The sequence below is a fragment of the Ochlerotatus camptorhynchus genome, unplaced genomic scaffold (assembly GCF_037179485.1).
Source record: "Ochlerotatus camptorhynchus isolate MF236.1 unplaced genomic scaffold, CSIRO-AGI_Acam_v1.1 ptg000361l, whole genome shotgun sequence".
Taxonomy (NCBI): domain Eukaryota; kingdom Metazoa; phylum Arthropoda; class Insecta; order Diptera; family Culicidae; genus Ochlerotatus; species Ochlerotatus camptorhynchus.
Window position 1 is genome coordinate 6,529,989 of NW_027040849.1, and position 24,767 is coordinate 6,554,755.

Sequence of the window (24,767 nt, forward strand, 5' to 3'; positions counted from 1 at the left end):
AGATGTTGAACGAGGTATACGGATATCTGACTCTTTTTCGGAAATTGGAAGTCGCCATCTTGAATTCTAAAATGACATGCAGTACTTCTGGCCTCGACATGTCATCCTTGTTCCGAAAATGCCGAATTTGTAGGAAATCTAAAAGTTTTCCTGACACCGGTAGGATTTGGACTCTCTAATGCAGCCATAAGTTCACTTAAACGTTGCATACTAAAAGAATTCCTCACTGAACATTGCACCATCCGGAAAAGTTTTGTCTGTTAAATCAACTTTAACGAAGGAAGCAACTTTATGTGTCGTTAGGCTCTAAATATATAGCATGATAAAACATTTAACTTGCCCACAGCCAAGTAATGTGAGAACTTCAAACTCAACTATATCCAATCAGAAAGATCAAAGTCTCCAAACAAAGTGCCGAAGAAATTAAATTTATAGATGACCGGGATTTTGATTGTACAGGATGCGAAAATTAACACCAGTGCCACGTAGTGTGGGAATTGAAAAATTTGTTGTGCACCATCCGTAAGAACATCACTTCCTGACCAACTTTGCCAGAGACAGCAGTTTTCTACATGGACAGAATCTCAAGACATAGCTTACACGAAAACACATGATCTTCAATGCCAAAACATGTAAAAGTTTCATCTAAATCTGATTTTTTTTTCAGGTAAAATCATAAAAGTTTCATGCCTACACTGAAAAAAAAATATAATTTTTAAATGAAAGTAACTTTTTGAACAGATTTCTTAAAATTATGAAATCAAATTTCTAAAAAAAAACAATTAAAATGTATTCAAGTCGTCGTTGCAAGATGGACATTTTTATGGATTTTTTATTATCAAAACTTTAATGGCTACACTGAAACAAATCTAAGCACACAAATTTCATAAGAAAGCGAACAATCTCAGATTCTAATTAAATTTTGTGAATGATGCGAATTGATGCAACACCACATTGGCTTAAAACAGCTTTCAAAAACTCGAACAAAGGAACATCTTCAAGATTCTGATATGAAAATATTAACTCCATACACACAGTCTTGACTAGTGTCAGTACTCCTGTACCCTACATTGCGATGTCATCAGTCATCGTTGTATTTTATACGTGCTGGATGCCGGTTCAGATAACACTCGTAATTTATCCATCGTTTTCCGTTCGAGACGAAACAAAGCAGCTTGAGATTCGCTATTATCGGCATAGATGTGGCAGCATAATTACATCATCCGACGAAATAAGTCCAAGCAAAGTCAAACGATAAGCAAGGATTCCATTTCGATGTCGTTCATTTACAAGTTTGTTCTCGAGGCAACTAGTCAGATTTCCAGCTTAGGGAAAAGATGAGAAACGCCGTTGGAACGAGTGTCTTCCTGATTGTATTGCCTTCCATTTTGGGGCAAATTTGCTTGAATCGAATAAAGTAGGTGATCTACATTGGATTCTAAATTTTGAATTGATTGGATAAACAAAACTTTTGCTGAACCCCTGCAGGAAACCTTATGCAAAAGCGAAGTCTTACCTGCGTCAAGACACAACTACTTGCTACTACAATTGTTGGAGCGGCCAGTATAACAAAAAGGTTAGTTATAGTTATTATACCAATTCCTGTGATCTGGAATATACCATGGAAAATGAGTACGGCTGCTGCGAAGGATACGTGAAGGTAAATGGAAAATGCGTTCCAGCTTGCAGTAGCGGTTGCCCTAATGGACGATGTACAGGTCCGGATCAGTGTACCTGCAATCAAGGGTTCGTGCTAGAGAACGGGATTTGCCAGCCGAAGTGCTTCGACTGCCAGAATGGAGAATGTGTTGCCCCAGATGTGTGCGTTTGCAAGGAAGGATATGAGAAAAACGAGCAAAAAGTTTGCGTTCCCAGCTGTCGGGAAGCTTGTATCGGTGGGTATTGCAACGAGCGCCGGGAATGTGTTTGCCCGAGTGATCAGTTCTTCAATCCGAAGCTCTTGGAATACGGACTGAAGAACGGTACGGTCTGTACAGGGAAGTGCGATCGTGTGTGTTTAAATGGATACTGTATTGGGAGGAATTTGTGCAGGTGTTTACCGGGATTCATGCCTTCCGGAAATGATCGATTCATCTGTCTGGCGGTTTGTGATCCGGGATATGTAGATTGTACCAATGGAGAATGCATTGCTCCGAATACCTGTAAGTGTAGGGACGGTTTCCAACTGGAGAAAAATAGATGCGTTCCGGTATGCGAACCGAATTGCATCAAAGGAATTTGTAGCAGTCCAGATAAATGTACGTGCAACACAGGCTATAAACCTAAAACCGCTGGAAGTAACGAATGTGTTTCGAAATGTGATCCACCCTGCAAGAATGGAGTATGTGTAGCTCCCAACACCTGTCAGTGTCTGCATGGGTTTGTGAAGTCTTCCGGTTTTACAAAGCAGCAATGTGTACCGATTTGCGATCCAAAGATAGTTGATTGCGGAAACGGTTCATGCGTTGGACCCAATCGATGCCAATGCAATCCAGGATTCTTACTTCACAAGAACAAGTGTATTCCGGAGTGTTCACCTGGATGCATCAACGGTTTCTGTGCTGCACCAAACCAGTGTACGTGCAACATAGGATTCAAACCAAATAACACCACGTTTTCTTGCATTCCTAGTTGCGATCCACCTTGCGAAAACGGAGACTGTGTGTCACCAAACACTTGCCAATGCTACTACGGATACGAACACCAAAGTCCCGAAGACTCCAGCAGATGCTCACCTCAGTGTGACTCCAGTATCGTTAACTGTGACTACGGAGCCTGTGTTGAACCGAATCGCTGTGAATGTGATCCAGGATACGAGTTTCAGAAGAATAGGTGCGTCCCAATTTGCGATCCTCCTTGTTTGAACGGGATCTGTTCCAGTCCCGGCGATTGCAGCTGTTCACCAGGCTACGCAAAACGCGTAGACAAGAGCCACATTTGTGAACCAATGTGCGATCCACCTTGCCGAAATGGTCGATGCACTGCTCCCAACGAATGTAAATGTTTGCATGGTTATGAGCGATCATCTACCGAACGGAACATATGCAACCCGATTTGCAATTCAAGCTACGTGAATTGTACTTATGGCGACTGTGAAGCGCCGAATACCTGTTTCTGTTGGAAAGGTTATCAGCTGATGCGGGACGGATGCGTTCCTGTATGCGATCCGGATTGTATTAACGGGGTGTGCGAAGGTCCTGGGAAATGTAACTGCCATGTAGGATACGCTAAAGGGCCCAGAGAAGACAATGAATGCGTGCCAATTTGTGATCCACCTTGTAGCAATGGAAACTGTATTGCTCCAAACGAGTGTCAATGCCTGCATGGTTATGGAAAATCTTTAGATTACCCGAATGGCTGCAATCCACTTTGCGATCCTAAGGTAGTCGATTGTGGCAATGGAATCTGCATTGGTTCGAATCGTTGCAAATGTAATTCTGGATATGTATTTCACGGAAATAACTGCACCCCTGAATGTCCTGGTGGATGCAGCAATGGATACTGTTCTGGCCCCGAAGAATGCTCCTGTTACGAAGGATTCGAGGTCGGTAATCGAAGCAATGTCTGCGTCCCAAGCTGCAATCCACCATGTAGAAATAGCGTTTGCATTGCGCCGAACACCTGCAAATGTTTCCGTGGCTTTAAGGAAGACAAAATTGAAGCCAATAGTTGTCTACCGGTTTGTAAACCTGAAATTTTTAATTGTACGTTCGGAAGCTGTATCGGACCGAACCACTGCGAATGCCTACCAGGGTACGTTTTGCATCAAGATCGCTGTATTCCTGTATGTGATCCTCCGTGCACAAATGGAGTTTGTTCCGAGCCCGGTGATTGTCGGTGTCTTGCTGGTTACACTAATCGGTTGGATGAACTGCATGTATGCGGTCCCGAATGCGACCCTCCCTGTCATAATGGAACCTGCGTAGCACCCAACGAGTGTCAATGTTTGCATGGTTACGAGCGTTTGAACGGAACCTGTGAACCAGTTTGCGATTCCAGATTCATCAACTCAACAACCGGTCAGTGCGTAGCACCAAACGTCCTTCTATGCAACGAAGGTTACTGGCTGCAGCGATCCAACGATTCCGGATTGATCGAATGTGTTTCGGACGACACTTATGAAACCAAGCAAGACCTCAGACTTACAAATGAATCGCTTTGCGATTCGACCTTGGTAGACTGCTCGTCAGGATATTGCATTGGAGACAACGAGTGCCAATGTGCGGATGGCTACGAATTGGCAAACAACGGAACCGTAGATGGATGCTGGCCTATTTGCGAGGATCTTCCCATCAATGCGGATTGCGTGGAACCAGGAAGGTACGAGTGTTGGGATGGTTACAGAAGACATGATGACGATAGCTGCGAGCCATTCTGTGAGCGACCATGTGGTAACGGTAGCTGTATTGAACCGAACATCTGCCAGTGTTGGGAAGGATATGAACTGGATGACGGAGAGGGGGTTTGCTTGGCCAGTTGTGAAGTACAATGCGATGCTGTAAGCGGCCTTTGTGTAGAGGAATTTTGCATTTGTGAAGAAGGCTATGATAACTTGGAGAGCAACTTCAGCTGTAGTCCGGTGTGCGAGAATTGCAGTAATGGGATATGTGAAGTGCCTGGTAACTGTACTTGCTTCGAAGGTTACGAGATGTCAAATGAAACCGAAACGTGTGAACCGGCTTGCGGCAACTGTACAAACGGTATCTGTCAGGAACCAGAGGTTTGCATGTGTAACGAAGACTATGAACAACGAGAAGTTGATGGAGAATTGCAATGTGTACGAACCATTATAACTCTAGCATGGCTTGAACAGTTGAGCTCATACGCACTCTTGGGTGTGTTGCCGATCGTCGCTACCGTTGCAACTCTTGTAGTAATCTATAAATTTTCACGTGGCTTCTGTAGAAAGAAAGAAGATAGCGCAACCATGCACGGTGAGATGCTTCAATATTGCGGAACTGTGGAGTCGATCCCGGCCAATTCTCGACATGTTGAAAGATATTCATAGGTGTTTGAAAAAATTGAAATCGTCTCCACAGCTCCGTGAACTTGTCTGTCTAAAGAATTCGACTAACTGTCTCTTCTTTTTCAGATACAAATTGTGATAATGCAATTCAAGACTGTGATCTTTGAGTCAACCATTGTTTTCTTAAAGTTCCACCCCATTAGTGTTTTTATGTAGAATAAATCGAGAGCATCTCCCACCCTATGAAATATAATTACTTGCATCTGCCGCCTTTCAGAGCAGTCAACGTAGCGTCGAGGAAGTCACTTTTCCAAAAGCCCTTAATGACATTTTTCGCACCAAAAGAAGGATGGAATCCCGTTGAACGACTATAATTAACCTTTCCCCGCTTTTCCTTCTCTTCGGCTACGTTGAAGTACAGAGGAAGTTCCTTTCACCATCCATCGAAAATCATATCGATCTACGCCAGGAACAAGCTCCAGCTCAGCGATGTTGCAGTGACGATGTAAAAACTTTCACTCTAATTAAAAGTATTTATGGAACTATAAAAAATAATCCTTGTGCATCTTTGCTTCCGTACCTTCCGTTCCGTCCGGAGTTCCAGAAGGCAGTCCATCCTCGCACGTTGCACGTATTGAAATAATAGGGTACTTAAAAATTATGTTTTTAAGCTTCTATCTTGTCGCGTTTGGTCATACTTCGTCGTCGTCCTCACAACGGAAAAGTCAAAGTTCAAAAGATAGACACAGACACAGACACTGAGAGAGAGAGAGAGAGATACACTATGGGAATGCTAAAGTTTACACGCTCTGTGACCAATGCATGGCGGAAATGTCTTCCAAAGCTGCTGTACATGATTAAGCCGATAATGATATTATGGGCGGAAGCTAGGAAAACTTTCGTCGCCCGGCCATGTCGGATAATTTGAATCTTTTGATGTCTTGGCTGGTTCTGCCAGGCAGGACCGGATGGGAAGGTTGGTACTTCCCTTGGGCGGCAAATTGATTTGTGAATTGTAAATTCATTCAGTAGGATTTGTGATGGTGTAACAATTTTTTTTTACTAATTAATTTATTTGATAAGGCTCAATCGAATTAACTTTACAGAGCTAAGGATTTTTGTTCACTATACAATACATATTAAAACTACAGTCAAAAGGTACAACACAGAACGCTTTTGATACTTGCTGCTTTTGGTCATTATATAACGGTCGCAGTGTTGGGAAAATATCAAAAAATCAAATCTCACCAATGCCCATGGTCACGCTTGATTTTCGTAGACAAATATCAACAAGCATACAGCTGCAGTTGATTTTGCAAGCTGTGATATCGCAGCTCAGAATATCAAGCTAACAAAACTCACCAGCTGCAAATCTCAACAAACTGTGGTGAGATTGAGTTTAATGATTTTTGCTTTACATCCGAACGCAACCGAAACTCCCATAACGGCTGGCAGCAGTCACTTCGTGTCTGCCATCGGTGAACAGTAAAAAGAGATAGCAAGCTATACTTTCTCTTTCTAAGAAAACGATGTGCAACGGAATCATTTTTGTGTCTAGTCAACTCTCCGCTTGATTTTTGCACGTTGTGAATAGTCTCGCAATATCAAAGAAGCTTGTAAAATCAATATCAAGCATGATATTTTGTTCCAATATCACGCGTGATATTGGGAGCGTATGAGAGCGAAAAAATATAATTTGATTGATGATTTCGCCAACACTGGTCGGTCGCTTCACAAAATAGTTATACAAAATACTGATAAAGCAATATAAAAATGGGGAATCTATCACAATAGATCAAAGAAATGAATAGCATAGCATAGCATAGCATAGCATATGCGATTGTACAAATCGTGGGTGGCTATATAATGGTCAACTAATACGTTTTGCAGAAAATATCGAGTGTTGACGCAGAAAATATCACTTGGGATTAGTGATTTTCCCCACACGAAAATAAAATCTACAAAACAAGCATCGCATTATACACCTGGCCACATCCTTACAATCGCAGGGGAAGGGAGGGAAAGTTAATCCAACATCTACTTAAGAAGGTGCAGGGAACCCATACTACCTTCATAGGTGTCACAGGAAGGAAAGAGTTGTGTTAGTGGGAGGGTGAATGATTTGGTAACTCTATTCGTCAATATAGAGCATTTGATAAATAAGTGACAAAAAATAAAATATAAATAGATAAAATGGAAAGATCTCACCCGATTGGCCTAGAGACTTTGCAGCGTCATGTTTTCAGAAATGCTTTATTTAATTTCGAAGAACGCATCAAGCTAAGTAGACAAAAAAATTGTAATTGAAAGTGTGTGTGTGTCCGTTTCATGACATGACCAATCTTTGTGACGTATGCTTAATTCAGGGTTAAAAACATAGTTGAGTCTGGGGTGATATTATATCTGAATTACTTTCAAAACGTTCAAGTCAGTCGTAGTAGTATTTTGCAATGTAAGAACCCCAGTGACCTAGTGGAGACCATTTTTTAATAGTCAATGTCAGGTTCCTTTTTTTTAGTAAAGAAGTATTTAACAGTACGAAAATAGTTATATTTTCTGTAAAATGTCACGTATGTTCAATCCGGGTTTGAAAACATTGCACTATGGTTGAAACGGCAATTTAGCATAAAAAAATATTTATTTATTTTTTTTCCTTTGGTTTTTTTTTTCCGTCGATCTTGTTTTCCGTGCTGAGCACCAATGCTACCGACGTACCAGGAAGACAGCTCCCACACCTGGACCCTACCTATCGACCCATCAACTCATAAACCGGGGACCAACGACTTTACTTGCCATCCGAAGGAAGGCGTGATCAGAGATGTTATGCCTCAGAACATCCCGGCGGCGCCAACTGGGATTGAACCCAGGCCTGCTGGGGTGAGAGGTAATCACGCTTACCACTACACCACCGGCGCCGTTAAAAAAAAAAAAATATATTTACTCTGTTACTATTCATTTAAGAGGATTAGGGTAGAGAACTACTTCGGCATAATCGCCCATTTTGGGCCTATCGAGCAGAAAACTTCAAATAAATCCATGATTCCAGAGTTAACAACCAATTATGCGTTTGGTACGATACTTTAGTTAATAAGTTACGGAACTAAGTCAATGAGAACGCGTGATATGAACGTTTGAACCCATTATTCCCAAAAACAAAAGAAGCGCTCCAACCGAATCAATTTTTATGTTCATCCGATAGGCCAAAGTGAATTCATTGGCGTTTCAATGGCGTTTAAATGCGTTAGGCCGAGTTTTCAATCCGTAGGCCGAGTTTGGAGTCAAGAAGCAGTGTTAGACTTTTGGCAATATCTCAACGATTGGTTTCTCTTTATCAAATCTTACGGTACATACGGAAAGGTAAATAAATTGGAAGCCTTCAGTAATAATAACATTCCGTTTGGTGCTAAACTGCGCTAGATTAAGAAATAGCCTTTGCGGGTTGTGCTTAATAGGCCAAAAATGGGGTATTCAACCCTACTGCCTTCGACAAAAAAATAGCTCTAGAATGACCAAAGAAAGAGATAGACATGACTTTTTAGCAAAGTTGCTTAAAACTATTGTATCTACAACTTTCCTGCACACGGTGCGGTTCTGGTTTTCGAGAAACATGTTTCGTGTTCACAAGGATGATGTTCTGAATTCAACAACAGATCCAGTGCTGTTGACGTGTATGTACGTGATGCGCCATCACAATAGATCAAAGAAATGAATATACACAAAGTGATGAATACCCGAGTAAAGTAAAATAACAACCTGATATCATCTTGAAAACAAGTCTTGTTATTCCAGATATCATTTGGTTTTCAGATGTTATCGCATAACTAATTTAGTTACCAACCTCGACTAATTTTGTTATCACTTGGTAACATGAAAGAATATGAAATGATGCAAGGTTAGTACAAAACTTCAAATATTATCCACATGGTGAGAAAAAAACATAAATTTCAGTTATCAGTGTAAAGTTTAAATTCCAAATCGATAAAATAATTTGGAATTTTATTAAAGAAATTTGCATGGATCACAGGATTTGTTATCAAGATGTTTTCATTGATAACTAAATCAGTTATTTTGGTGATACCCCAGAAGTATTCTTTTGTTATAATTTTGGTTATGTTGGCTGTTTTTCAACCACAGTAATAACATGTTCAGTTATTAAATCTTGATCACCGGGTATCAGAACTTGTTATCAATTTGGTATAATCATTTGCTCGGGATACCCAACACGAAAAAAAAAAATGGTTTATTGATTTTTCCCAGTTCTCCCATTCCCATTCAATCTCCCGGTTTTCCCGGATACTTTTCCAATTCCCTGTTCAATTCAATCCCGGATCACTAGTAACCCCGTAACTTAAAAAAAAAAAACTTCAAAAAATATAACTCAAAAACAAACAAAAAACACACCGCTGATTGTTTCATATGTTGTGTAAAAAAGCCTACATTTTTAATGAAAAATATAAAAACATATTGCACCCTCTGCTTACAAACCATGAAAACCATACAAAAATACAATCAATATGTTTCAATACAAAATCCCGTTTTATTAATATCATTATATTTTTTCTAAGAAGTATTTTTAATTAATTTTCATTTGATATTATTAACTTTGGCCCAGTGTTGCCAAAAATATGAATGTTCGGACAAAGTATTTAAAAAAATTGGATCTAAGATTGGGCCCATCTCTAAAAATCTACTATTCTCTAATTTTATCTAGATGAAAACGTCATTGGAACGGTACTAATGGATATTTTTGGACGCTATTGAAAATTTAGTCGATTGCTGAATTTATTAGGGGCATTTAGGCCGACATTACATCCATTTCCCCTATACCAAATAGTATCCTTGTTGTTCAGTGATGAAACTATGTGGCAATATATCGGGTAAAGTTTTCTAACATACGAAACATTTACCCACTTAGCACTATTGAACATTTGCACTTTATAGTAAAGAATATTCGATATGACAATTTAGTTTCGTAACTGATGAATTTATTGACAATAGTATTTTTTATATATCGCATAGGTCGAATTACCTACGAGTCAATCATACCACCTCTTTGGTAGTTAGAAGCGAAATACGAACAGTGAATTAGAAATTAGTGTAGGTAAAAACTAGAGCTCTGTAAGAGAGGGAGAGAGAAACGAGAAGTCGTATCTGCAGCCAATTGAATTGCAGAAGACCTGTCAGTGGAAAGATTTTGTATTTATTAGATTGAAAGAATTGTTATCGCCCAAAAAATAATACCATAATATTTTAATAAAGCAAATTTGGATTGGATTTGAAATAAAACAGATGAAAATAAATTATGGATCATCGAAAAACATCTTTAATAACGTTTGAACTCAAATCTCAATTTTCACCAACAACAATACTTGACGAAAACGACGAGTCATGCATGTTGTGAACAACGTTTAGGGTTGCTAGTGCGTGTGAAAAAATATCATCATGTTGCCAGTTATTTTATTTGTCTTCGCGTTTCTCTCTCTCTCTCTTATAGGGCTCTAGTAGAAACTAATAATTTATTATAAAGAAAAATTATCTCGTAAACAGGTACAACATTCTTGAATTTTCGGTATGCTATGCACGAAGGTCTAAGCTTCAATGAAAAAATACAACGAGCCATATTGTCGTCCAGTTCAGTCACTTTTAACCAATAGTTGTAAGGCAAAAACATAAGACTTAATATTTTCAAAAATATATATCTCAAAAACTATGAAAACGCCTTCCTAATTTTTTGCTATGCTAAGTAAAAAAAATATGAGCTACCAATCAGTGCTGCGTGCAGTCAACAATGTCAATTCAATAATGATATTGGTCTAGCACTGAATTTCACTTCCGACACTGATATTCGTAGTAGGCATGATAGCAGGCGGTACACGGCTTTGATATTACTATATGAATATCACTAGGGCATTTTTAAAAATCTTACTTTTTTCTCATTAAATCAGTGTTTTTGTATAGCCGTTCTTCTTCTTCTTCTTCTTCTTCTTCTTCTTCGCATTTCAAGCTTATTGCATATCGCATATTAGCTTATTGCGTGCTCTCAACATAGTGTTCTAGATGCACTTCCACAGTTATTAATTGAGAGCTTTCGATGCCTGTACCATTTTTGCATTGGAATAATTGTGTGGCAAGTCCAATCATACTTCTATGCCCAGGGAAGTTGAGAAATTTTCTAACCCAAAAATTCCTAGACCGTACCGGGAATCGAACTCCAGCATGGTCTTGCTTTGTAGCTGCGCTTCTACCGACTGAGCTAAGGAAGGCCCCGTTATAACCGTTGCATTATTTTAATATTACTGACGAGTTTTCTATACATCGGTACTCAATTGGCTGGTGTATATACGAAACATTTAAGGTAGAACTTTGAATATCAGTGGTCCCTTTACGTGTCAATGTCATTTGCGCACTGACATTGAAGTGAATGATATTGATATTCTAACTGTCTGAACTGATACTGACATCAGGTGGCTAGTGAAATTCAGAATTTTGTAGGAATTGATATTAATATTTTGCAGCACTGCTTCCAACTATATAATATAAAAAATAAGGTCTCTTTGGTCATAGCATTTTTTATGTTGTTGCACACTAAAACTGACTCAGTTCCATATGTTTCTAAATAGTCCTTATAAATAGGGGAAATGTTGGCTTCGGCAATACCTTACCTATTATCGTCAGGGGGTAAACAAAGTCCTAGAGCACTCAAATTTGGCCAACAGTTGCTCTGAAACACATGCCAAAATTGAGCTCTCAAGGACGTTGTTTACCCCCATGACGATAATAGCATAGAGGTAACTCTAAGACAAAAAGGTCCCGAAGAAACGTGCTCAACTTTTTGGCTCAGCTCTGGTACTCTCTTCGGTCCCAAGCTAATCGATTCACCCCTCGAAACATAGGAAAAACCAATAACCCCTCATTTTATCTGTCAAACTTTCATAGCGAAACAAAACAAACATTGCGTAGTACTAGAATTTCGACTAGAATGGGATACGTTAATCGTTTGCTTGGGACCAATAGGCTAGTCAAGTAGTGAGCCAATTTAAAATCGTTAGTTTCGTATTGATTGTTGATAATAGGTTAAGGAATTGCCGAAGCCAACATTTCCTCTACCTTTCATTTGTTGGAAAAAGATCGAAAATCGGTCCTAACTACTGGTTATGAATTTTCAAAGTTGAGTATATAGTCAAAAATGTCGATTTTTTGAACCACTTAAGGAAGATGCACTCTAAGGGCAAAATAAAAAAAAATAGTGATCTAAAATGTTTCAATAAGCATCAAATGTACAAGGTTTGAGCGAAATCGGAGCAATTTTTGTGTCGGTATGTTTTTTGTTTTCTTCATGGAATTGCTGTTATATAAATACATCTAAGGTCGTAGGAACTGCGAATATGCTCTGTGAATCGTCCAAAGTAATCAGCAAATAATAATAATAATAAAAAAAACTAAAAAATTCTCGACCCGAAAATCCTTAATTCTCTTACAAGTCCCGCCACATCCTTTCACATTACATACCACCATTTCGGGAGGAAGTCCACTTCGCTCTAACGACACAGCACTTTCACCCGGCTTCATTGACGAGAATAACAGCGCTTTTCACACCTCATCCAATCTCGGATTTCAAGAGCACAGTTTGAAGAAGCATTCATGCAGAACTTTCATCTCGGAGGCACAATGCAGCGAGAGTGCATGCCAACCCCGATGAGAACACATTCTCCAGCAACCAAGAAGTGTGCAAAGTAAGGACGACAATAGTTCTCACTTCTTAAAAACGATTCGAACGAACATCACAGAAGAAAGAAAATAAAAAAAGAGCATCGGAAAATATAGGAACGGACACACCTTCATTTCACGATCCCCAACAATGGCCAGCAGCAGGTTGCTTTCATCATCGTCGTCGCCTCCGTACCTACGTAGTTTCCTGGGAATAGGTGTCGGTAAGAGACAGGAAGCGTTGGCTGAAGAAATCCGGTCCCCGTCGGTTCTTGTTGTGAGGAATTATGCGATTGCAGTTTGGAAAACCTGGTCGAGTGGTGATAGCTTCCACAATATTCCCGGGTAAAGAGCGCAGCAGAAATCGAACCGAAACGGATGATATGAGCTACTACGACGGTGTAGGGTGTGAAATTGATCCCACAGATTTGTCACGTACGATTTTTTTTGTGGCACTTTCTTTCAAGCCACAATCACTGACATTGACTCCAGGCGAGGAGCGGGAGCGGGGGAGCCCACTGAAATGGGTGATTGCATTATCCGATTTCCGCTTTGCTATATCGAACGACACAGGTAGTATGTAGACACCTGACAGAAGGATTCCAGTTATTGGGATTCGTTGTATGACAATCGACAATCAGGCAATTGTGGTTTTGTGTTTTACTTCCATTGTAGGTATTTTCGTAGACAGTTTTATTAAATGCGGCCATGATGAGTTAACTCGAACAGTTTCACCTAAAAACGTCATCTCTAATAGGCACCCTCTTATCGCCACAAGCTGAACCACCGTCATCTTGCGAAGAACACACTTATAACATCCAACCACCTAAGACATATGCTGCCCGCACCCGCTGCTAAAGATGCGATTATCTCCGTATGCACTGCCATCGTGTCTGCAGAAGATACAGAGCGAATATGTTTCGTTCGGGTTTCTGCTCACAAGACAAGATGCTTCAACCTTTCCCCACTTCCCAGCTGTGCAGTCAGCTTAAACAATGAGCAACATCATCCCGTTCCTTTGCCACCCCCACCCAGCCGCTCTCACACAGGGTTCCATTAAAGTGAATTATTGTTATGAAATTTCCTGAAACTTTACCATCATCCCGCACTCTTCCCGGCAACACACATCCTGGTATTTGGTATGGTTTGGGTTGATGATGTTTAACGTCGATTGCAACAGGCGCCCTTCCCCCCTCTTCGGTTCCCACTCAAAATAAGTTATAAAATAAACAATATACTCTCTCAGCAAGTGCCTTCTTCTTCTTCGTTTTCTTTGGAAGCAACCCACCTCATTTCTCACTTGAAATAAGAGATATTGGACCGAGCGAGAGAAAATGGCATTCAACATAAGGTGGGATACGATGAAAGCCACAAAATTGTCCTCCCAATAACCGATAATTTATAGAAGGGTTGGGACTTGGAATTCTACACTACAATGGGGAAAAGTAAGCATAATTTGCATTCGAGATGGCGGTACGAAATAGCATACCACATTCGAAATAGACATGTTCAAGGGAAATTATTTACAATGATTACCGTAATTTATCGGGATCGTTTTGAGGAACATCGCAGAACAATAATTGGCATCGATCGAATGTTTTAGTAATCGTAAGCAGAATTTGGTTCACTTACCTGGAAAGAAAAAATAAATAAACCTCATTAAAATATAACTAAAGATGGAGTATGACTGCATTCTTAATATTTACATATACGGATACAACGTTTCCGTATGTTTAACCCTTTCGGGACGGATCTTAAATTTGCGGTTTCGATTTTTGTCTAGTTAAATAGGGGAAATGACTCTAATGTTGACCTATGGATCTAAGATTGGGCCCATCGCTAAAAATCTGCTATTTATCAATGATATCTAGATGAACGCGTCATTGGGACGATGCTATTGGTCGCTATTGAAAAATTAGTCGATTGCTGAATTTATGTATAGGCCCAAATTAGGGGCATTTAGGTCGACATTACATCCATTTCCCCTACATTGATGTTTTCCAGAACAAAACATACTAGAATTCCACACTAGCATTTGAAAGAAGCGGAAGAGCCGAAATTTAAACAAACCAAATTTTGGCTCATATATAGAGAACAGTTTATAAACAACTCAATAAACACGAATAAGTAGAAGAATTCATCATTTAAAATCATCAAAAACCGGTTCCTTTTACATGGTGTATTTACAATTTTTAACTCTATGATGCATCTGGTTGTTACGCATTGCACCAAAATAACGAATTATACACGCAAACCAAAAATGTGTTACATTGAATGTTAGTTGTATTTCCTATCATCCTCCAATATAAGTTGACGTGGCAGAAGATGTAATGTTTTTTTGGCTTTTTTAATTCGTGTTCTGTCTACTTTTTCGACTATACAAACAAGCATTTTATTTATAACATTGTAGAACGATTCACACTCCTACCATGATTCTCTCCAATACCCGTTCAGCAGAAAAACCAAATGAAGTCGAGTATGAGAGGAAATGAGCCCGGTTCGCTTTTAGCCTATCCATACCCGAAGCAAGGACATTGGCGTAGCTAAGGGGGGTGCCAAGGGAACCAGGCCTCTCAAGAATTATCTAGAATTTTGACGTAGGACTACGTCTTTAATTTCTATACTGGGGGTCACATTAAAAAAAAAATCAGAATTCAGACATGTATCGAAAAATCCCGAACACGGCCGCAACGATAGAGCGCAAATGACACATTGCGCATGCTCACATGAGCGAGCTCAATGCTCGGTTGATCGCTCATCATTTCACCAATGAAAGGAAGGGAGAAGAAAAGCAACGATAATAAAATCGCTTGCCAAATCGCTTTCTTCGTCATTTGCTTTCGAGCAACGGACGGATAAGCGTCGGACACGACTTATGAGTGGAACAGGACGCATCGAACCAATACGAAGACTACGGACGACGACGAAGCACCCACATCAACCAGAAGAAAGGCTTCCCGCACAGCATGACTGACCGTCATCCGGTCACCATCGACTTGCACTAATGTGGCCACCAATTCAATAACGAAAAGAGTTAAGAGCTAAATGATCAACATATTTGTTCCGTCCACTAGCGGTCCTACGTCAAGCTTCTGTTCGTGTCCCTAGGCACAGACCCTTCTACTTGTTTTTTTTTAATTCGTGACATTTTACATGCATGCATACGTTCATGTCATATTAATTTATTCATTGCGATAATTCTTTTTAAATTCACATGTCTTGACCTCCTGTTGACGGGACTCCTTCATCTACTTGTTATGCTGAATCGGCTACGTCGTCTTTTTGTATCTTCTTCACTTTTCCTGTTATCTGATATTTTGTTGCTTGTTGGTATTCTTCTTCATTCTCTTTTTAATATATCTTCTTATTTCTTCTCTCCATGCTCTTGTAGGACTACATCTGTAATTTCTATATGGGGGTACACTTTGTGAAAACCAAAAATGGAACATGTAACAAAATTATGAAAGATTTTGAACGTTAATAACGCAGCTGTTCTAGACCAATTTCAATAATGTTATCACCAATCGATCAGAAATATTCCTACGCATCTGCTTAGTTTAATGCTTCATCATTTTTCAAAATGACAGTAATTTAAATTGCACGAAAGTTCAACTGTTGCAGTGATAATTAAAATTATCACCGATTACCTGCGAAAAGCGATTTCCCTAACACAGATTTCAATGTTAAATTCCATCCGGTCTCACCAAACGGTGTTTATTCAATCGCCGCGGTGTGAGTGGTCGAAGGGTATAAATAGCGGGGCCTTCAATGAGAATCGATTCCATGCGATCAAGGGGCAAGAATGATTTCTCAATAGTGATGGAGTAATACGACATGCACTAAACTAAGGACACGGGATATACTACAATAGATCAAATTACTGGTCGCAGTGGTGTTAGGTCCCGAACAGAGGAACAAAAAAACCTTCTTGCCGTTTCGGCTGCTCCTACTCTGCATCCTTCAAATTTTGCAGTACAGTCCAGTTTGACGTAGAAAATTCAGCAAATTGGTGGTTTGCTCCTCAGAGTTTCCTAGAGCACATCGTAAGCTTGCTGTGCCAATGTCGTTCTCTTGTCGATGACTTTCGTAGTTTTTGCACTTCAGAATCACGTGTCGCACAGTTAAAATCGTTCCACAACAACTGGGCGGGGCTTATTTCTTCAATAAGAATGTATGGGTTAGCAGCGTGTGACTAATTATTAACCGTGTTAGCACACGCTGGAGTCTCTGGACGCGAACCAACGTTGCCGTTTTCTTTACATCACCATCATCATCGCTTGAGATTGTATCAATGGGAGCTTGTGTTCTCACCATGTTTGAAAATCGATCAGCTTCGTTGTTTCCGTGGATGCCGGCGTGGCCAGGTATCCAGCAGAAACGAACGGATTTGTTTCGTGCTATTTGCTCCTCTTTTCTATCTACGGGTGCTTTGATTTTCCCACTTCTAAGGCCTGGAGACAGCTTGCATAGTCCGTAAGAATTACTAATTCGTTCGATATGTTCGGAATGAAAACAGCCATCTTAATGGCGGACGCCTCCGCAGAGAAAACGCTACATTTCTTCGGGAGGCTGTGCTTTCCCACTAAACCATTATTATGAAATGCGGCACCTACAGTGCTGTAGTTTTTGGATCCATCGGTGTAAACGACGGTTGATCGGTGGAAGCGGGTCGACAGTAGTTGTTGCTCTACCGGGCGGTCTCTGGCGGATCGCCGGCTCGTATGCATTTTTTGACGTCCCACAGGATCGATGGTTTTCGTGTGTGCCATGGACGATCGGTCTGCCGCACAAGTTGATCGCCGAGCACACCTGCAGTACCGATTGTCGATCGCCACGCGGAAGTTTGGCACCGAACATCTGAAGGATTCGTAACCAAGGTTCGCACGCTTTCTTCACCATTTGACAGTGAGGTTTGAAGCTCAGAGTTATACCAGGATACGCTTTTCGTACACTTTTCGACAGCTTTGATGGCGGTCTGCAGTTTACGATGTAGGCCTTCATTTTTTGCCCCTCGTATGACGAGAAGGATGTCATCCACGTACAAGAGAGTGCCGACTCCTCTCGGTATTACCCGAAATAAAGACTGCATCGCGACGAGAAATAGCGTCACTGATAGGACAGAACCCTGTGGTACTCCGTTTTCCAGCTGGTATTTGCGAGGCAATTGTCCTCCTATGGCTACCTGGCACGAACTTTCCGAAAGGAAACTTTGCAGCATGTTCATCATCCGACCACGTAACCTCCATGATTTTAGTGTCTGAAGAACTCCGTGTCGCCAGGTGGTATCGTATGCTTTCGACAGGTCCAAGGAGGCTATCAGGCAGTGTTCATCGTGGGTTGGCAGCGGTCTTTACAACTCTTTTCTAGCCCGACTTTAACTCGGTGGTTTTTTTCCTTTGGTTTGTTTTTTTTCCGTCGATCTTGTTTTCCGTGCTGAGCACCAATGCTACCGACGTGCCAGGAAGGCAGCTCCCACACCTGGACCCTACCTATCGACCCATCAACTCATGAACCGGGGACCAACGGCTTTACTTCCCATCCGAAGGAAGGCGTGATCAGAGATGTTATGCCTCAGAACATCCCGGCGGCGCTGACTGGGATTGAACCCAGGCCTGCTGGGGTGAGAGGTAATCACGCTTACCACTACACCAATTAACTCGGTGGTCAATCGACGATTGAGAATCCGCTCGAACAGCTTCACCATGCAGCTGGTGAGCGAGATTAGACGGAAGGCATCAGGTCCGGAGTCGTGGCAGTGCGATTTTGAGATGGGGACGACGACAGCATTCTGCCAGCCAACCCTCGTCCCAGATTCTTTTAAGATTTTCAAGAAACGTAATTTTCGCGTACAGTGGAAGACGTTGAAGTAACGGATACCCAAGCCCCGTAACGTGGGTAGATCACCTTTTCGTGGTACGTTACGGGATTTAAGATCTGCCACCGATTCCCAGTCCTGACTACTTCAAACTACGAGAACAGGATTTTTCAGTCATCAAAGGAACACATCTTAGTCCTTGTTACTTTTACCCTTATCTTATATGGGTCATTCCGCGCCAAGTGTACACAGCACATGAAATTGACCTCTTCCTATTTGGACCAAATTTGTAGGGAATGTTCATTTAAGTTCAAATTTTAAAAATCCAAAGTTTTATGCTAATCGGAGCACCCCTCGGTCAAGGGGTGCATTTTCCAATTTTCGTGATTCTTTGGAAAGCACTACTTTCTTTTGTTCATATCTCCGGAACAAATAAAGCTACAAATTGCATTAGGTATTGTTTCAATAAGGAAATTAGACAAGAAATCTAAATCTGTAACTTTTGTTTCTGTACAGTGTTGCCAAATATTTTTTTATTTTTGTTTGAAAACTTTAAATGCAGTTTTCTCATAATACATGTCGTTTAATTTTCATTTCAAGGACATCATCGTGTTCTTCATCCTTTTTTACATAAGAAACACTTAACGACAAAAAGTAATTTGCGTAGTTCCTGAGATATTGCATTTTGAATGAACGAAAGTCATAAATTATGAGGGTTATATTTATAACGTTTCCTCGTAATAAGATTCATTCTCATGACTTACTTTGTTAAATAATACTTGATGGAAACAAAATAGGTATGATAAAACCAATAATAGTTTTTATGCAGTGTTGACAAATTTAAATATTATTTAGTGGCTGAAAACTTTACACTAGTAATAATCTTAACTAATTGCATTATAAATTAAGACATTCCAATAAAATGTTGTGTCGAACACTGATCGATTTGTTTCTTACATTTTGTTATAACAATGTAAAACATAAATTACAATTTACTTATTTTTTTTTCTCAAGGCTAGCACTTCGTGATGATTTCTTCCCATTATTATTCGAATCCACTTGCTTTGCACGTTTCGTTGCCACAACTCTAAAAGCTGAACCAGTTGTGGCACCTGAAACAGTTTTCATAATAATGGTATCAATACCAGAAGGAGCTGCTGCATTTATTTAACGAATACTGGGAATAGATGCAGCTGATGCAAAACGGTGGAACAGTATTTGTTTTTCTTCGGAACAGATCTCAGATGACACAAATCTAACATTTGTATTGCAATTCTTCATTGCCCAGTCATAGAGCTCCTTTGGCGTGTGAATAGTGGCTCCTTGTAAACTAGCTCGCGTTTCCAATCTCTTCAAACTTCATCCCAATCCGTCGCTTGGTCCTTTGCCATGTGCCGTAACAAAGTAGTGCCACTGAGTGGGCACCCCAAATTTGCTTTCGTGGAAAACCAGGGTACCGCACCATCGGAGAAGTACGAGATTTTGGACAACTGTGATACCTAGGATTTGAGATACTATTTGAAATGGCGCTGGAAAGCATGAAATGTTGTTGTGCTGTGATCTAGAGTATCGGACATTATGACGCAGTTCAATGGTACAACTTTATTCTGTGTAGGCATCAAAAGTGTGAACGGTTGCCAGCAAATTATTACAATGAATTCCCTGTACACTTTAAAAAACAAAAGAATAGTTTTCAGAAAAATCTGCCACTACAACGACTTCACCTTCACGTAAGCTATGACAAGTGAATTTGAAAAACTCGGATTGTTTCGCTACAATATAGACGTGCTTTCGTACGGCTGGGATTGAAATGAATAATTCAAGATGAATTTTACCTGCAGATGGCTGGTCATTATCCATGTTTTTTTTAACCGCCAGATGACATTGCACGCATACTTTCCGACCTTCGATAATTTTTGGCAAAATTCTTATTGTACTCGTCATGAAACCGTGCAGAAATTGGTTTCAAACTCTTGCGACGAATAACTGCATGCAGATTCAATGGGTTGCAGCACTGTCGTTGCATTGTCGCATACAGGTCTCCATATTGCTTAGCATGGCCATCACAAACACTTTTCAGTTCCGTAACACCAGGACGAAGATTGTAATTGTGTTCCACTGGTTGGGACCTAACACCACTGCGACCAGTAATTTGATCTATTGTAGTATTTCCCATGTCCTTAGTTTAGTGCATGTCGCATTACTCCGTCACTATTGAGAAATTATGAAGTATTTGATTTTTTTTACAGTTGTCATTCTTGCATTTATCTCAAGGATCCGACTCTAATTGAAAGGTCCCGCTATTTATACCCTTCGGAGTGTTGAAACACCCTCCAAAGGCACGCCCCTTTGTCAGTCAAAATTGGATTCCTTAGCAACAAAATCAAGGAATGACACCGATATTGACCATGCATCAGAACCCTAGTCTTAAGCACTTCAAATTATGGAACAACGAATATAAGATTAGGAATCACAAAGATGAAGACTAATTAACCCCCTTTTTCTTTGTTTTTCAAGATAATCCTCGGTGGACAAAGTCGAGTCTTATCACTATCAACAAGGCATAAAAAATAACAAGGACTAAGATGTGTTCCTTTGATTAGGGTAGGATGGTGCAAAACGCACCGTTTAAGCAAAATCGTCAATGGCTGGCGAATGGAAGCTAAAATCAAGAAGAAAGTAATGGCGTTTGGTTGATTACCATGTTTTCTACAAAGATCAAGTGATTTAGAACTACAAAAGGATGATTTTCCATGACTTTCAAGGTATTTTTTAAATTGCTTCCAAAATGATATCGGGCAAAACGCCTGATTCATGATGCAATATGCACCACAACATTGGGACAAGACGCACGACAACAATGGCCAAAACGCACCACAACATTGGGGTAAAATGCACTCATGGTAAACAAACCATAACCCCTGCAAGTAGATAATGCAAAGGGATGCGGTATTTCAAATGATTATTTCTTTATGTTACATCAGAAATAAGGTCTCAAAATCTCAATAGAATGTTAAACTGTGATTCATCAAGTAAAATATCTAAAAAATATACGAAACGTAATTTTTTTAATTTTTTTTTTGTGGTATATGATGATAAAAGCTTAATTTACAGTCGATGATTTTAGCAACTGTGTCCTGTTTTGCACAAAATGCAATTTTTTTAAGGAATCAGTAGGTCAATACATGATTTTATGATCAAGAATTATTTGTTAAACCTCCAGTTGAAAACAATCACAAACCGTTACCCGGAAAATGCATCTGAGGAAAAGTTATCGCTGTTTTTCTATAAGTGGGCATTTTACCCCAGGGGTGCATTATGGGCTGTTCTCCCTTACTGAAAAATCCTGTTCCCCTAGTTTGAAGTAGTCAGGACTAGGAATCGGTGGTAGATCTTACATCCCTTATCGTACCACGAAAAGGTGATCCACAAACGTTACGGGGGGTAATTGTGTTTCTTGTGTGTTTTAGGGTGTCGGAAGGTGTTTATGGGTGTTTCTGCATGTCGACCTAGCTGTCAAAACGTTTATTGAAAATTAATGCTTACTGGCTAGCATTACATCCACTTTTGTTTATAATCAGAATTCTTTTTTTTTTTTGCTCTCCAAAAATTTACCAATTTAATCATGCACAGTGAAAGCACGGAATTTCAGAAATAATGCACACGTCTATGCAAGCAACTTACAGGAATTCAAATTCGCATCCCTGATCGTCATCCGCAACACCTATCTAAAAGAATGTGCTGTGTATGTATGTCTGGAGTTCCACTCCGATCTCAAAAAGTAATTAATTAATTTAGCTTTATTTAGGAGGCTTTCAGCTTTAGGCTGGTTCGCTTCCGCTCTCAAAAAGTACTCCCTCAGCCGTCGCATTCTTTTGTCATGATGCTTGACATCCTGGCTCAAACCAGTAAAGTCTTCTCGAATCCATCCCAACCGAATTCCAGTCGCAATCAAGCCCAGATAACCAAACCGAGCACGTCCCTTGCTAAGCAATCTCTGGATCTAAATTTCGCAAAAAAAAACGAACCTATTTGCAAGCGGCAGCTAGTAGGATGGATCTCTCTGATTTGGTATTGTGTATATGAAATCCACGATGAAAGGGCATCAAACACATTAGAAAGAAATATCTGTCTTCAGCTATCGATCAATAATTGATATGATAATTACTATCCGCTTCATTAATATACAGTTACAGATATTCTAGCTCGTTAGAGGTTGAAATTGTCTGTTTTTCAATGTTGAGCTTGATATTGAATCTTCTTTTCTAATTGCGGGGGTGAGGGCTACTTCGGTGTCCCGATCAGTTTTTTTTGTGGAATCCTACCGATTTCTGGAGGTCCCTCCTAAAGAAAAAAAAATCAACAAAAACGAAAAAGGGCATCAAATGAATGGCAGTGCTGCCAGAAAAGATTGAAAAATTGGTTCTCATGGTGGTTGAAGGGTGTTTGAGTGTGTTGAAGAGTGTCGAAGAGTGTTTTTGATGTGTTTAACACAAGGTGGCAAAGTGGCTTACCCCCTGAATAGAACACACCATTTTCCACTCGGTATCTGCAAACTTCTAATGTACTAGACAAATGCGCCAGAGATGCTTAAAACATTAACGCCTAATATATGAAAAAAAATCAAAAATGTCATATTTTATACGTTAATAGATGACATCTTCAAAGACATCTATTTGATCTCGAAATTCTGGATCGTATGCAAAACATGAGCAAATTACAGTTTTGTCCTATATTTCACATTTTTGTCTTGTTTTATGGCTGACCATAAATAGTTATTTTGGCGTTCTTGTACCAAAAAATATAGATTTAGGTCCGTTGTGTACTTACCTTCTGAAAACTTTTAAAATAATAGGTTTGGATAATTCAATTGTTTTAGAAAATGCATCAGAAAAATAAAAAAACACTTTTCTTTAACTTGTTTTCCGAAAATGTTACATTGCGTTGAACTTTGTTTTAGATAGTCTATCTCATGTAAAAATGCTGTGGGACACGATGGGGCATCAAACCAAATATTTAGATGCATCAACTTAAAAAAAATCACGTTTAAAGTTTTTAGTTGCTAAATAATATTTAAATTTGGCAACACTGTTCTTGGTAATGTAATCGATTTTTTTTTTCTTTAAATATTATTTCACACAATAAGTCATGAGAATGAATCCACTTACTAAGAGGAAATGAAAAAAAAATTAAAAAAAAAAAAAGTTTTACCCTCATAATTTATGACTTTCGTTCATTCAAAATGCAATATCTCAGGAACTACGCAAATTACTTTTTGTCGTTAAGTGTTTCTTATGTAAAAAAGGATGAAGAACACGATGATGTCCTTGAAATGAAAATTAAACGACATGTATTATGAGAAAACTGCATTTAAAGTTTTCAAACAAAAATAAAAAAATATTTGGCAACACTGTACAGAAACAAAAGTTACAGATTTAGATTTCTTGTCTAATTTCCTTATTGAAACAATACCTAATGCAATTTGTAGCTTTATTTGTACCGGAGATATGAACAAAAGAAAGTAGTGGTTCTAAAAAATAATGAAAAATGAAAAATGCACCCCTTGATCAAGGGGTGCTACGATCAGCATACAACTTTGGAATTTTAGAATTCGAACTTAAATGAACATTCCCTCCAAATTTGGTCCAAATCGGAAGAGGTCAATTTCACTTTTGCAATTTTTTGTGACCACTTGGCGCGGAATGACCCATATTCATTGTTCCCTAGGTTGAAGTGGTTAAGACTAGAGTTCTGATGCATGGTCATTATCGGTGTCATTCCTTAATTTTGTTGCTAAGGAATTCAATTTTGACTGAAAAAGGGGCGCGCTCCGAAGGGTATAAATAGCGGGACCTTTCAATTAGAGTTGTATCCTTGCGATAAATGCAAGAATGACAACTTAAAAAAAACTCTAACTATTGCGGATATCACACCTGATTAGACTCCTGCGCTAGAAATAAGTAAACAGTTATATTTTCACACTGGTCATAAAAGTTAAATATGGAGCTTCTTAATGCTTTCTAGAGCTTTAAGTCAACAGTGTAGCTTGCTAGTAATGTTCTAAAGCGGTTACTGCTTTCAAATAAGTTGATTTTTAAATTTTCTGGCATGTGCGAAAATATTACTGTGCAATTATGTTTTGCGCAGGAGTCTAATTTAGTGCAAAATGTGCAATACAATAGATCAAATTACTGGTCACAGTGGTGTTAGCTCCCGAACAGAGGAAAAAACGGATACCCAATTAATTCCGGACCTGTCGAGGCACCTCGCCCTTTGTCG

General features: G+C 39.6%; 2 protein-coding genes across 4 annotated transcripts in view; one reads left to right on the top strand and one right to left on the bottom strand.

The window, feature by feature from the left end:
* sfl (N-deacetylase and N-sulfotransferase sfl) overlaps positions 1–24,767 on the bottom strand; it is a 601,701-nt gene that overhangs the window by 439,646 nt on the left and 137,288 nt on the right. The window lies entirely within an intron of this gene.
* On the top strand, positions 1,114–5,875 carry LOC135709440 (fibrillin-2-like). Of its 2 annotated transcripts, XM_065231772.1 has the most exons (3): positions 1,114–1,417; positions 1,489–4,934; positions 5,093–5,875. In XM_065231772.1, the coding sequence occupies exons 1-3, from the start codon at positions 1,338–1,340 to the stop codon at positions 5,131–5,133; spliced, it is 3,567 nt and encodes a 1,188-aa protein (XP_065087844.1). In that variant the 5' UTR covers positions 1,114–1,337; the 3' UTR covers positions 5,134–5,875. The 2 variants fall into 2 exon arrangements, with proteins under 2 accessions (XP_065087844.1, XP_065087843.1); XM_065231771.1 differs by lacking the exon at positions 5,093–5,875 and having other exon boundaries at positions 1,489–5,065.